The 15,161-nt window shown below is 50.0% G+C and overlaps 1 protein-coding gene across 2 annotated transcripts in view; it reads left to right on the top strand.

Moving 5' to 3' along the window:
* Nucleotides 1-15,161, top strand: part of DAPK2 (death associated protein kinase 2) — a gene marked incomplete at both ends in the record, with an annotated part of 121,024 nt that overhangs the window by 79,989 nt on the left and 25,874 nt on the right. For both annotated transcript variants that reach the window (XM_080692905.1, XM_080692904.1), the window contains one exon: nt 13,142-13,271. In XM_080692905.1, the coding sequence (XP_080549031.1) occupies nt 13,142-13,271 (130 nt within the window). The remainder of the gene's footprint in view (nt 1-13,141; nt 13,272-15,161) is intronic.

The following is a 15,161-nucleotide window of genomic DNA, read 5'->3' as shown; positions in this document are numbered from 1 at the left end:
AGTACCCCCCCACCACACACACACGAACTGGAGTTAAGGAAGAAGGGGCCCAGTTCCTCCCCAAAGTCACTGCCAGTGGGGTCCAGTGCCCACTTGGGTCTCTTGTCTCACGTTATTATTAAAACCTGAGCTCCTGCCGGGCGTGGTGGCGCACACTTGTAATCCCCGCGCTTGGGAGGCTGAGACAGGAGGATCGCACAGGTTCGAAGCCAGCCTCAGCTACTTAGTGAGGCTCTCAGCAACTTAGTGAGACCCTGTTTCCAAATAAATTATAAAATGGGTCTGGGAGTATAGCCTGGAGGTAGAAAGCCTCTGGGTTCCACCCCAGTACCACCAAAAAAAACCACAAAAAACCTGGGCTCCTGGGAAGAAATGGTACACAACAACTGTCCACCTTCTCTGCTGCATTTCACCAGCAAATGACTGAATGGAAGGATCTTCTTAATCAACTCCAGGCCTCTTACTGCTTCTAAGGGAGCAGGTGGAACATAGTTTTTAAAAATGTAGACCAGGGTTGGAGACATAGCTCAGTGGTAGAGTACTTGCCTACCGTGTGCAAGGCCCTGGATTCCATCCCTAGGACTGAAAGAAAAAAAAACAGTGACAGGAAACTTGAAACCAAACCCATTTCACAAGACTGAACTTTTCAGTGGGCAGAACTAGAAGTGTTTGGAGGATTGTGAAGGTCATCTGGCTCTCTAGACCCAGCACAGCACAACCCTCAGCAGCCCTCCACCAGAGGCTGTAAATCTTGGAGCCAGGGACCGCTGGCTGCCCTCTCCCACCCAGCCCCAAACACTGGTCGTAAAACTGCTTCCAGGGCCCACTGATCATTTGTGGTAACCGGTATTCAGGGTCGAGAAAGTTCACTGTGACCACATAGGACTTCAGGAAGAAAGCATGTGGTCAAAGGAGATCGGTTTTCTTAGTAACTGAGCTCAGTCTCACAGACTGAAGAGCCTTTGCTCTAACCTAAAGGTCCTTGAACTTGCCACCATGACACCATGCTTATAGGAAGGAGGCCTGTTCATTCTTCTGTCCAGAAACCACTATGGTCTTTCAAGCACTATATTGGATTCCTGGATATTGCTATAGATACAAAATAACCCGAGCCCTTGTCTGGGCTTAGTTCTTCTTTTCCAGGGAACTTAGTGCAGGAGTCAGAAAAGAAAGATCAAGGGCTCTAAGTGTTGCGCTAGAAGGAAGCACCAGGGGGCCTGGGAAACCCAAATGAGGGAACTTCTCAGTCAAACTTAGATGGAGTATCAGAGGAGCCATCCCAGAAGAGGTTATTTGAGATGGGTTTTCTGAAGTAGTGGCCGGTGTTATCATGGGGAAGGCCTCCCAAGGAGGAGAGACCAGCAGTGGACGCAGTCATGAACCAGCACAGTGCACTCAGGAAGTAGAGGACAACAGCGTCTGTGGCAAGTGTCTAGGGAAGAGGCCAGGAGGAGGCCAGAAGGCAGACAAGAGTGGGAGCTAAGTCAAGGAGGTCACACTTTACCCTGAGAGTACTGAGGCCAGGTGAACAGGTGTATGTTTCAGAATGGTTCCTCTGTCTGGGAGGCTGGATATGATGGGGACAGCCTGGTGGCTGGGGGCCCAGCTAGAGGCTGAGCGGCAATTTGCTTGAGACTTGAGGAAGGGGGGATTCAAGACCTATTGCAGAGGTTGATCTGAAGGATGATTAGCTACTTAATTCAACGTGAGGATGAAGGAGAGGGAAAAGTTCAGGATGAAACCCATGTTTCCATCTGGGGGACTGGCCCAGAGATGGCCTGGCATGCCCACCTATCACAGCAGTGGTGATGGGTGTGGGCACAGTTCCCACACAGGGCCCCATGCCAGCTATTCCCCTGCCTCTCGGGGACCTAGCACGCCCCCCTCCTTATCCTGGGTGTCACAGTATTTTGAATTCCTCCTACAAAAGACATCTTACAGAGTTCTACTCAGGTGCTCCAGAATAAAAGCAGTAGGGTGAGGCCCAGGCAGGCCTTTGGACCTCAGGGTGGTGATGCACCGAGCAGGAAATGGTCTGCCTGGATTGCACCTGTGTCTCCTTCCTGGTAATGCCATGGACAATTCACTTGTTGTTTTTTTGTGTCTTTGCTGGCTCCAAGAGACCGCCCTAAAATGGGCTCCTTTGTCTTCTCTCACGGGACTGGTAGAGTAGGAGTTGCTGGAGCTGGCCAGCTGGACAACTGTGACAGGTCCACGGTATGTGGCTAATGCTGTTGCAGCTCACTGTTGCGGGGGAAGTTCTGACTTGGAGTTGGCTAGGCTGGTGTTTGCTCCTGCCATGAACCAGCATACACCTGAAGTTCAGTGTTTCAGCTTCAGTGCAAATAACATTTACCTGACAGAGTTGTTAACAGTTAGAAGCACACAGTACTGAATTTGGAATAGGTGTTTCTGTAATAGTAGCTGTTATTGATATTACCCTTTCCAGGATAAAGGAAAAGAAAACACAACTCTGGTTATAGTGCTCTGGGCCCTGATAGACTAGGAAAACAAACCCCGCTAATGCAGTTCTAAAACTGCCCAACAGAGAGCCGAGACTGGTTGCTATGTGAGACTGCTGGTGTCTAGCTCCTGGGCTCAGTCTGGACACTTTCTATGCCCTAGAGACAGCCTGGGTTTCCCTCTGGAAGCTTGTAGGGTGAGAATGCTGCTGGCTCCCACATACAGCCCTATAGCCTTTGAGTATGTAGGCTCTGCTTTCTTTTTTTTTTTTTTCTTTTTTTTTTTTTTTTGGTGGTACTGGGGGTGGAACCCAGAGGCTTTCTACCTCCGGGCTATACTCCCAGACCCATTTTTATATTTTATTTGGAAACAGGGTCTCACTAAGTTGCTGAGAGCCTCACTAAGTAGCTGAGGCTGGCTTCGAACCTGTGCGATCCTCCTGTCTCAGCCTCCCAAGTGCGGGGATTACAAGCGTGTGCCACCGCGCCCGACTAGGCTCTGCTCTCTAACTCCTCCATCCAGGGGTCCCCTGGTCCAGGCCCAGCTGGAAACTTCCGGAGGTGATTAGCAGCGAGAACTCAGAGGGCCTGCCCCATGACTGGGTGGACACTCCCTCAGACAGAATGTGGGTGCACGTGCCTCCTGGCTGAAACCTTTTTCTTTTTCTTTTTTTATACTAGAGATTGAACCCAGGAGTGTTCTACCATGGACCTACACTCCCATCTGTTTTTGTTTTTTATTTTGAAACAGGATCACAATAAGTTGACCAGGCTAGCCTTGAATTCGCTCTTCTCCTCCCTTAGCCTCCTAAGTAGCTGGGATTATAGGCTTACACCACCTTAGCCATTCTGCCAGATTGCTGGGGGTTGGAGGGATTATGCAGAAGGGCCAGCTGGTAGCTTAGAGGAGGCTTCTTGGTTCCATGTTCTTTCCCACAATCTAAAATTGACATTTTTAAGTCAGGCATGGTGGCACACGCCTGTAATCCCAGTACTTAGGAGGCTGTGACAGGACGATCATGGGATTACAGTCAGTCTCAGCAACTTGGGCCCTGTTTTAAAGTTAAAAAATAAAAAAATAGGACTGGGGGTATAGCTTGGAGGTAGAATGGCCCTGGGTTCAATCCGTAGTCACACACACACACACACACACACACACACACACACACTCTCTCTCTCTCTCTCTCTCTGTCACACACACACACACACACACACTCTCTCTCTCTCTCTCTCTCTGTCACACACACACACACACTCTCTCTCTCTCTCTCTGTCACACACACACACACACACACACACACACACACACACACACACACATTTTTCTTCCTGATTCTCATTCTCCACGAATGGCCTCTGCTTTCCTCTCCTGCTTGTATTCTGTTATTCCTTGCCCAATGAATCAGACTAACCTGGCTGCCCCAGGACACAGCCACCATGCTGTCTCCACTCCCTGACCGTAGCCTGTTCTCCAGGTGGCACAGGAGTGTCAGCTCTCAGGCCTGCCCCCGAGAAATGAATGACCGCTTCTCCAGCTGCTATTTGATAAGCTTCTCCTGTGTTCAGCCACGTGCTACGGATAGTCAGGTTCCTGGATGCTTACAACATGTTCCTAACCCTACTGCAGGGAGCATGTGAATGGACAAGTTGATGTAAGAGAAGTAATCTTGGCTGAAGAACAGCTCATGGCGCATGGTGTGTTGGTGCACGCTTGTAATCCTAGTACTTGGGAGGCCGAGACAGGAGGATCACAGGTTCAAGGCCAGCCTCAGCAACTTAGTTTGGCTGTCAGGAATTTAGTGAGACTCTGTTTCAAAGTTAAAATAAAATAAAATAAAATAGGACCGTGGGTATAGCTTGGAGGTAGAATACTCCTGGATTCTATCCCCAGCACCACAAAAAAGAAAGAAAAACTGGGTGTCACCAGATTTTGTTTCACCAGATGATGATGATAATGATGATATTATTATTATTATTATTATTATTATTATTATTATTTGTGGCACTAGGGATTGAACCCAGGGGCATTTTACATCTGAGCTATACCCCCAGCCCTATTTTATTCCTTATTTTGAAATAGGGTCTCATTAAGTTGTGGAGGGCCTCACTAAGTAGCTGAGGCTGGTGGTGAACCTGCAATCCTCCTGTCTCAGCCTCCCAACTATGGGGATTACAAGCGTTGGCCACCATGCCCAAGTGTTTTACCAGATTCTAACAGTCCAGATTTCTTACTTCCTTAGGTTGCACTTTGACACACAGTTAATTCAAGGTCTGTTATAAACTTATTCTTTACATAGTTAATTTTTTTTCATCAGGCCACACTGTTTTCTCTTTCTAACAAATTATCCTTTAGATTAAAAAAATAACTTTAATGTGAGCTGGGCGTGGTGGTGCACACTTGTAATCCCAGCATTCGGGAGGATTGCTGTTTGCGAACAGCCTCAGCTACTGAGGCCCTTTGCAACTCAGTGAGACCCAGTTTCAAAATAAAGAATAAAGAATAGGGCTGGAGATGCAGCTCGGAAGTAGAATGCCTCTGGGTTCCATCTCCAGTACTGCAAAAAAAAAGAAAAAAAAGAAAAAATTAGCCGGTGTGCTGGTGCACACTTGTAATCCCATGCTTGGGAGGCAGAGATAGGAGGATCGCGCAAGTTCAAAGCCAGCCTTGCTGGCTTAAGAGATGCTGTTTCCAAATAAAATATTTAAAAAAATAGGTCTGGCAGTGTAGCCTGGAGGTAGAAGGGTTTCCAGGAACCCCAGTACCACCATAAATAAATAAATAAATAAATAAATAAATAAATATTTAAAAAATAACTTCAATGCAATGAATTGCTATAGATCGTGTGTGCATTTGAGGGTCAGGAAATGGCTGGGGCATGGCAAAGCGGAGGGACGGAAGGGCACTGTGATCCTCAGCTTGTGCTCTGTGTGTATTTACTCATTTTATCTACACGATTGTAAGAAAAGAGCTCTGTGATTCTGTCCATTTTAGAAAAGAAGAGGTTGCTAGAGGATTCCTAAGGCTTCGTAGTGCCTTCTCAGAACCCCTCGCCATATTATCTTCCCATTTGACAGATGAGGGGCCTAAGGCGCAGAGGAGTGGGTGGCCTAGCAAACCAAACAGCTATCATAGGGCAGAAATGGAGCTTAAACCCTCATCCGTCTGGTGACAGGGTCCCTGTAGCACTGGTTTCCCAAACGCCAGGCACCCAGGAACTCTGAGCTCCTTTACAACACCCACTCGGAGCCCTACTGCTAGTGAGCTGGATTTAGTTGGCTTTGCTTTTTTTTTTTTTTTTTTTTTTTTGTGGTCCTGGGGTTCCTGGAAGCCCTTCTACCTCTGGGCTACACTCCCAGATCTATTTTTATACTTTCTTCTTTTTATTTGGAAACAGGGTCTTTTAAGCCAGCGCGGCTGGCTTTGAACCTGGGCCATCCTCCTGTCTCCACCTCCCAAGCGCGGGGATTACAAGCGTGCGCCACCACGCCTGGCTGGCTTTGCATTTTTAATATGGTCCCAAGAGGACTATGAGAAGTGACCAGCCCAGATCTGCTGGGGGCCCCCAACACACAGCTTGGGACCCAGGATGCCAGCATTCAAGGCTAGATTACTCACTCATTAAATGGGGTCCGCACTTACAGACCTGACGAGGGATGTGCAGGGAGAGCCCACAGCAAGGGCTGGTTATCGGATGGCACAGACCTAAAGCCTGTGTGCTGATTGACCCAACGTTGGAAGCCAGTGGTCCTAGAATGACTGTGAAGTGAATTTTCATTCCCCTGCCTTCTGCTCTACCCAGCAGGGCAGCAGGAGGTCAGAGCCTCACTGTGGCCTCCCTCAGCAGAGGAGTGGCCCGAGACTGTGGTTTTAGTGCTTCTGAGTTCGAGCCCTTCTGTAGGCCGCAGCTGTGGGTTTTTTGTTTTTTTTTTAAACCATGGGTTTGAGCAGCACACTGATGAGGCCCCAGAGCCAGCTTGAAATAGCCACTTTTCCAGCAGTGGGATGATCCCAGGGGTGCCCTTGCATCGAGTAGAGGGGGGAGCCGCGGTAGGGCCTTCCCCACTAGCTGAGAGGCCTTGGGCAAACACTTAACTTCTCGCTCCTTGGTTTCTTCAGCCAGAGCGACGACAGTCCTCGCCTCAGAGCGAGGGTCCAGTGAGATGGGTGTGGGCAAATGGGAACTGTCGGCTTTTGCTCTGTATGAGCCACTGGCCCGGTGCTTTGAGGAGCACAGGAAGGGCATCTGCCTCGGCAGGTGTGCGATCCAGCGGGGGAGGCCAGTGGTGCTGCAGGGTGAGATTCTGCACCAGTGTGGAGCCGGAGGGGGAGGAGGCCGGCCATGGGTTCAGATGATGCCCCTGGGGGAGACAGGATTTTGGCAGGGCCAGGAAGGAATCCCGCAGGCATATGATAAAGCTACTCGCTCTGGGAAGGAGAGATGTATTCAAGGAATGGTACAGGGATTATGATAATGGCTATGGGCCACTTCTATGTATATATGTATTCATTCATTCATTCATTCATTCATTCATTCATTTAGTGGTACTGAGAATTAAACCCAGGGGTATTCTACCTCTGAGCTATACCCTAGCCCTATTTTACTTTTTCTTTCATTCTTTCTTGTTTTTTTGTTTGTTTGTTTGTTTTTGGTGGTACTGGGGTTCCTGGAAACCCTTCTACCTCCGGGCTATACTCCCAGACCTATTTTATATTTTTATTTAGAAACAGGGTCTCTTAAGCCAGCGAGGCTGGCTTCGAACCTGCGCGATCCTCCTGTCTCCACCTCCCAAGCGCATGGATTACAAGCGTGCGCCACCACGCCCAGCTACTTTTTCTTTTGAAGCAGCGTCTCACTAAGTTATGAAAGGCCTTGCTAAGTTGCTGAGGCTGCCTCAAACTTGTGATCCTCTTGTGTTAGCCTCCTAAACACTGGGGTTACAAGTATATGCTACCCTACCCAGCTTGGGCCACTTTATTTGCTTTGTTTGACTCTCCCAGTAACCCACTTGAGGTGGGTTTTGTTATTGCTCCTAATTTACAAGTGAGAAACATGAGCCAAGAGAGATAATACGACCTGCGTGGGCTGCTCACACGGGGGCTTTGCACCTGGATCCCAAGGCTCGCACTCCTAGGCATTATCTATACTCATCTCCCAAGGGCAGGATGTGCAAGAGATGCCTGTGTGATCGCGTTGGTCCATTCACTCATGTATCCAGGAAACAATAATCAAGCACCGACTGCAGTGCCAGCCACTCTTGGGTGCCGGGGAGGGAAGGGAGAGGTGGGGCTCCTGCCCTCCCCTGTGGGGACCCAACATGTAGGAATTGCTTAGAGTACAGCTGGTCTCGGCAAGAGCACAGGTTTGGACAGCTAGCTGTGTGTGCTGGAGGGAGCAGGTCGCAGCAGATGTTCCAGTGTGAGTGCTGGAGCTGGGTGGCTCAGCAAGAGAAGGAGTTTGTCAGGAAGGGCACCCCAGCAGAGTAACTGCAGGTTGGGGTGGGGTGGGGGTGAGGAGATGAGGGATGCAGCAGAGGGAGGGGCCAGCCCAGAGTGGGAGGGGCAGGATGCCCTTGGATGCCAGATAGAGGTGGATGTTGGCGCAGGCCACGTTAGAGGCTTGTGGGGAGGGGCTGCCTGGGGTCTCCTGGAGGGAGGGAGCCGTAGCAGCCTGCCCACAGAACCTGGCAGTGTGTAGCCTGGCTTTGTCAGATTGCCCAGTGCTGCCTGAACACTCTGGGGCTAGGCTCGTGTTGCCAGTGATGGTTTGCAGTCAGCTTCCTTGCCCCCATAGCACAGGCCTGGCTGCTGCGCAGAGAAGCCTCCCCAGATAGCAGGGAGGCTGTGCAGGCACCCAGAGAGGACACTGGGCTGGGGCTCAGTGGGCGTGGGCTCCACTCCCTGCTCAGTGACCTCTCTGGGCCACTCTTCAACATGAAGGCGTTAAACGATCTGTGAGATCTGTGAAGCCCCGACATCGCAAGCTGAGGGTGAAGCAGGGGGATGAGTGGGGCGGAGAAGGGTCTGTGAAGGGCACGTTCTTCACCTGAGTGCAGGCAATTCGACGCGGAGTCAGCCCGAGCTCCCAGGGGCTACCTTAGTGCTGCATGCCCGAAAAGAATAAACAAATGTAGCCCTCTTCTCTGCCATCTCTCTGGATACCACTCCTTACACGGACCATCTCTCTGGATCCTTAGAACGACCCTAGGTGTTATCACGATTTGACAGATGGGAAAGTGAGGTTTCAAGAGGTCCAGTGACTTTGCCAGGTTTCATAATTTGAGTGGCAGAGCTGAGACTGGAACCCAGACCTGCCCAACCCCAAGCCCTGCTGTTCTGCACCATACCCCGCAACCCCCCAGGGTGCCTTCACCCTGTACGGGCTCTTGGCCATGCCATACTAGGTCCATGGGACTTGGGTCTCCCTGGAGGATCAGCCTCAGATTGGCACCACAGCAGGCACCTCTGGCTGGCTCCACCAGGACACGAAAGGGCACGTTGGCCTCTCCAGGATGTCTGCCTGGTGGGCAGCGCTGGGTGGTTGTGGATTTGTTGTGACAGGCGGGGCAGTCCCGCCTCTGGTGGCAGCCCACAGGCCCGAGGCAGGCAACTGCAGCACCTACAGGAATGTGACCCCTTCCTCCTGCCGTGCTTTGGAGGTGATGTCAGGTGTGTGGGTGAGGCACTTGGTTGAAGTAAACAAAGCCCGAGGGGAGTGACGGCCATGAAGGAGTAGGGATGGGGCCAGAGCGCAGGCTGGCTTGGGTCCAGCCACCGTGACTACAGTGGCCTGTTCTTCCTTCCTGACCTGGGGCCTGGAGTCTGAGCCTTTACACGTCCTGCCTTGGGGCCCAGGAGGGTGGAAATTTGCCTAGTTAGCTTGAAAGTTCATGCTACCTTGAAATTGCGCCAGTGTCTAGCTTACAGCTAGGGGCTGAGGCTGAGAGAGAGAGAGGAAGTGGCCTGCTTGAGCTCACAAGCCCTGCTTGTAGAGCTGGAACTGCAGGTTCCCGACCCCAGGCTGCGCCCTTTTCCACCACCCTGCTGTGTTCTGGTAGGGGAGAAGGAAGACCAAGCCCTGGGGAACTGTAGCTTTGCTGGCCCCCAAGCTACATTTCTGACCCTCCCTTAGGCCAATTCCCTCCAGACCAGCCCTAACACCAAGGGGAAGAGTGCACTCTGGCACCCCTAGTGGTGGTAGAGCGCCTTCACAGGGCAGAAAAGGAGGAGCCACCAACTTATTCCTTCATTTCCAGAAAATTAATGGAAGGGCTAGTGCCTGTTATCTCAGTACTTGGGAGGCTGAGACAGGAGGCTCCACGATTCAAGGCCACCCTCAGAAACTTAGACTCTCAGCAACCTAGCAAGACCCTATTTCAAAATAAAAAATAAGTAGGGCTGGGGTATAGTTCAAAGGTAGAATGCCCCTGGGTTCAATCACCAATACCTAAAAAAAAAAAAAAAAGAAAAAAAAAGCAGTAGTGGAATATGCAAGATGCAAGACAACACAGGTGATCCCAGGAACCCAGAAACTGAATTGAATTTCCCCAGGAGAAAGTCTAGCACCGAGGAAAGCGGCCTCAGATGAGAGCCAGCATCCTGCCCAGGACCAGCCCAGGTGTTGCTGGGTGCTGAGCGGCTTAGAGACACAGTCCTTGCCCTGAGGTTCTACATGGGGAGAGGCAACTTCCCGGGGATGGGGCCACAGGAGTGAGAGGGTGTGGGGCAGCGGCCTTCTCCTCCCAGGGTGGGGCTGCCCTGGACACACCTAGCTCTCCTCCCTGCCTCTTCTGGCTGCCCTGTAGTCCTGGGGCTCACAGGTCTGAGTGCCCACCCCTCAGCCCCAAAAGGTCTCAGGAGCTTTCCCCTGGAGAAGTTTCTAACAGGGTGTCTGAGGCAGGTTTGCAGATGGAGGAGAAGCTGCTTCCCGGGTGGGGAGGGTGGGGTGCCAGGGCACTTGGGGTGCATAGGCAGCCACAAGGCTGGGCTGGGGGGGAACTGGAGCGGGGCCACCTGCCTGGGCCTGTCCCCTGACTTCCCCCATTCAGGCTCTCCTTCAGATCCTAAGACTGCTTCGCCTTGGGAAAGGACTCTGACACATTTTCAAAATAAAGTTGAGAATAATCTCCAGAGGAGAAGAAGAATAAATAAACTTTGAAAATGCAAAAGGAAATGTGTTATTTATTAAAAAAAAAAAAAGTGGAAAAAATGCAGGCAAGGGCCTCAGCCAGTTCCCTTGAGTGAAAGTTTCCAGCCCCTGTGACAGGCGGTCGCAGAGACTCCAGGAAGCCAGGGACACCTGGCGGGAGGAGAGAAGTGTCCAGTCAGATTTAATATGAGTTCAGCAAAGAGTCAGGGCCATGCTCAGCATGGCCACCTCGGGGACCTGTCCTGAGGGGTAGAGGCAAACCTGAATCCTCCCTCCAACTGGGAACAGGGGACCTGGAGGAGTGCTGGTCAAGGGGGAGCCTGCCATGTGTCCTAACAGAAATACCAAAATAAGCACAAAGAGTCCTGGAGTGGGGAGGGCTCACCAGGAGCAGGAGAGGAGGCTGGGCTATGAGAAAGGTCTTCAAGGACAAGGCCTGTTGAGTTAGGTTGGGAAGCCCAGCCAGGATTTCTACGGGAAGAGATGGAACAGGAGGCCTTCTGGGTAGAGCAAATGTTGCAAGCTAAGGCTCAAGGTAGGAAATCCATTAGTGCTTTGAGAAACAGAGATGTTTAATTTACTTACCAGCTTTATTAAGATATAATTGACATACCATGTGTTTTAGTCAGCACTCACTGCTGTTACTCAAACACCTAACGTGCAAAACTTAGAGGAAGAAGAATTTTATTTGCTCACAGTACTGGAGATTTCAGTCCATTTTAGACCAGCTTCCTAGCAGGAGCTGGGGCTGCAGGTCCTCAAGGCATTATGGTGGGGAGCAGAGGGAGAGAGTGAGAGTTTTCATCAGCTCATGGCAGCAGGGAGGAAAGGAGAAGCTGCAGCAGCCCTGTCCCCAGACATGCCTAGGGACCCTTCTCCAGCAGCCAAGCTCAATATGGCTGCATAGCTTAATATGAGCTTTGGGGACATTTTAAATCCAAACCATAACATCATACAACTTACCCATTAAATGTGTACAATTTGCAAAGTTATATAACTATCGCCTCAACCATTTATAGAACAATTTTAGAATAATTTAAGAACATTTTTATCACCCCCAAAAGAAGCCTATACCCATTAGCAATCACTTTGCTTTACCTATTCCCCCAGGCCCAGACAACTACTAATCTACTTTTTGTTTCTATGAATTTGCCTATTCTGGATATTTCATATAAATGGAATCTTAGGATATGTGATCTTTTGTGTCTGGCTTCTTTCACTTAGCATAATGTTTTCAAAGATGAAGGAGTGCTTGATTCCTTTTTATCTTTTTCTTTGACTTTATTCATTTTTATTGTTTAATTGTATTCCCATATGAGCCAGGTATGGTGGCACATGCTTCAAATCCCAGTACTTGGGAGGCTGAGACAGGAGGATTGCTGTTTGCGGACAGCCTCAGCTACTTAGTGAGGCCCTCTGCAACTCAGTGAGACCCTGTTTCAAAATAAAGAATAAAAGATAGGGCTAGGGGTGTATGTAGAATGCCCCTAGGTTCAATCCCCAGTACCACACATACAAAAAAAAAAAAAGTAGCCCTATACTTATATGTGATATGAGCATATCACATTTGCTTTACCCATTTATCAGATAAAGGGTATTTTCCACTCTGGGGCTTTTGTGAATATGTTGTTATGAACATTTGTGTACAAACATTTGTGAGGAGGAATGTTCTGAGGACATTCTATGGACTTGAATGGAGTCCAGGACAGTTGTGGGCAGTGGCAATGGCCCAAAGTGGAGAGCCCTGGCCATCCCATCGTAGCCTGAGTGCTTGGGTGAGAGGCCATGTGGAGCTCAGGACCCTGTCCCAGCCTCCTTGGGCTGGGGTCTTTGAGGAATCTGGGCAAGGCTGCCCCCCGCCCCTAACTTGCATCATGTCAGGCCCAGAGGCTTTTTACAGGGCTGGAATAGCCTGGACAGCTGGTATTTTCCCTGGAAATCAGGTGTGTGTGTGTGTGTGTGTGTGTGTGTGTGTGTGTGTGTGTGTGTGTTTTATTGTCCTGCTGAGGGCCAAAATTAGTTAAACACATAGAGAAGTGTGGACTGCACAGTCTAGCAGAGGGGAGTCTCGTCAACAGGAAGCTGGCTGGCCAGGGGAAAGAGGGGGTCAGGAAGCCCAGGGTCAATAAGCCAAGTAAAAGCCCAGGCCAGCCCGTGAGGCCCACCCCGTCACACTCACACAGGGAAGGTGGCGGCTTTGTTGAGAGGAAATGCTGCAAGCATCTCAGTGACCTCACCGAGACAGAGAAGGAGAGGCGCTGCTTAAGGAATCTGCCATTCAGAGGCAGAAAGGAAATTAAAGCTGAATTCTCCGATTCTGCTATCAAATTAGGCTTATTAAAACCCAGGCCTTGCCCTCAGCGCTCACTTGTTTTTGAGCTCACAGGAGAAGACCGAGAACACAAAAACAGCCTCCTAAAAAAAGAACGCCAACCCCACCCCAAAGGCCGAACCCCAAACACAAAGCAGGGCTTTAATTACCAGCTTTTCTTCCTTACTTTTTTGTTGTTGTTTTTTGCTTCTCTTCTCCAGCCAGAAAACATTATGCTGTTAGACAAGAATATTCCCATTCCACACATCAAGCTGATTGACTTTGGCCTGGCTCACGAAATAGAAGACGGAGTTGAATTCAAGAACATTTTTGGGACACCAGAATTTGTTGGTGAGTTTTTAGGCCTGTTTCTCTCCCAGAGAAAAATCTGGCATCAAAAGGTAGAAAAATCCCAGGAACAAATCCTTTGTGTAGGGCTGTGTCCCCCGGGCTGAGAGATGATGCCTTGAGACATCCCCTAGAAACCTGACATGTGTGGGGTGTTGACATCTTGTTGGGGCCCTGGGTGAGTCCAGGAGCAGGCTTTGAGCACTCAGAGGGGCAGGGGTTGGCAGTTGGAGAGAGAGGCCTTTGCAGAGTTCAGCCTTCCCAGAGCTGGCTCCACCTCTTGCTCGTACATGAGTTTATTGTGTAGATAAAGTCATCTTGCCCTCTTGTATTCCCACACACCCAACCCTCTTGAAGTAGCTTTTGATTTCCTATAAAGGAAAAAGACAGCCACCTGCCAGACGCCTGATCTGCCCGCCTGCCTCTCTGGGGTGGAGTGCCCACTCCAGTGGGGCCCTGGCCCTTCTCTCCCTTCTGTTTCACCATAGGCCTAGGCTCCACCTGTCCAGTACTGCAGAACCCCCCTCGTGGGGCTTGGGCTGGAGACTGGGGGTCACAAAGAAGTAGCCCTGCAGAGAGGGAAGGAAGGAGAGTTGAGAACTGGTACCTAGCTCTGCTATGGAAGTCCAAGTGAGCTTGGAGCTGGGCGGAGGGTGTGGTCTCCTTCAAACCTGACCACAGTCTAATCCAAAAGGAAGGAGAATGTGTCAGACTTTCCATCCTGATGGACATTCAGACCTCATGTCTGAAATGAGGACCCCCGAGCCCAGGCAGGGACCCTCAGCTGTGTGCACCTCTCCTCTGTCTCTTCCGACTTTGTCTTGGTTAATCCTTGGCAGCCTCATGAAGCCGATTTCATCATATTCTCCATCTAGTGCCTTCTTTCAGGCAACACAACCTGTAGGCAGACACTGAGATCCAATACAGATAAGCCCATGTCAAAGCCAGGTTCTCTCCCTCCTCCCTCCTCCCCCTCCCTCCTCCCCCTCCCTCCTCCCCCTCCTTCCTCCCTCCTCCCTCCTCCCTCTTCTCCTTTCTTCTTCTCCTTCTTCTTCTTCTTCTTCTTCTTCTTCTTCTTCTTCTTCTTCTTCTTCTTCTTCTTCTTCTTCTTCTTCTTCTTCTTCTTCTTCTTCTTCTTCTTCTTCTTCTTCTTCTCTCTCTCTCTCGTGGTTGCAAGATACCAAACCACCAAATAAGAGTATTGGATGGGTCTTTTGCCTCATCTGGTCTAGGTTAACAAATGTGGAAATGGTGGTGGTTTGGGGATTTTAGTTGAGGTCACCAAGGTGGTTCTGCCCTGACTGTATAGCAGTTCTAGGTAGGGTGTGGGAGAAACGGTGCTGATACGGACCCACACTCCAGATGACACACCCGAGGCCGTGGGAGAGCCAACTCGAACTGGGGCACAGGTCATTTAGACTCAAACCGTGTCAACTGAGACACAAGTCACTAGTCACTGTTCACATGTGGTAAAAATGCATAGGCTTCATTAGTTTATATGATCTGCTGAACAACAACAGATAGTTCAGCTAGAATGCAGAGCAGTATGGAAGAGGTGTCACGAGACGGGATGTGGTTAATTGTAAAACAAGTAATAGAGACAGCACCAGAAGGCTGCTCAGACAAGATATACACTCTGGCAGCTGGGCATGGTGGCTCACGCCTGTAATCCCAGTACTTGGGAGGCTGAAACAGGAGGATTGCAGATTTGAGGCCAGCCCCAGCAATTTAGCAAGACTGTCAGTAACTTAGCAAGACCCTGTTTCCAAATAAAAAAATAAAAGGGGCTGAGGGCATAGTTCAGTAGCAGAGTGTCCCTGGGTTCAATCCCCCAATTTAAAAAAAAAAAAAAAAAAACCACTTAGACAAAGTCTGAATTGGTCAGGGCTTTGA

Source organism: Muscardinus avellanarius, assembly GCF_963383645.1.
Source record: "Muscardinus avellanarius genome assembly, chromosome: 3".
NCBI classification, from domain to species: Eukaryota; Metazoa; Chordata; class Mammalia; order Rodentia; family Gliridae; genus Muscardinus; species Muscardinus avellanarius.
This window is presented reverse-complemented; position numbering and strand designations above follow the sequence as displayed.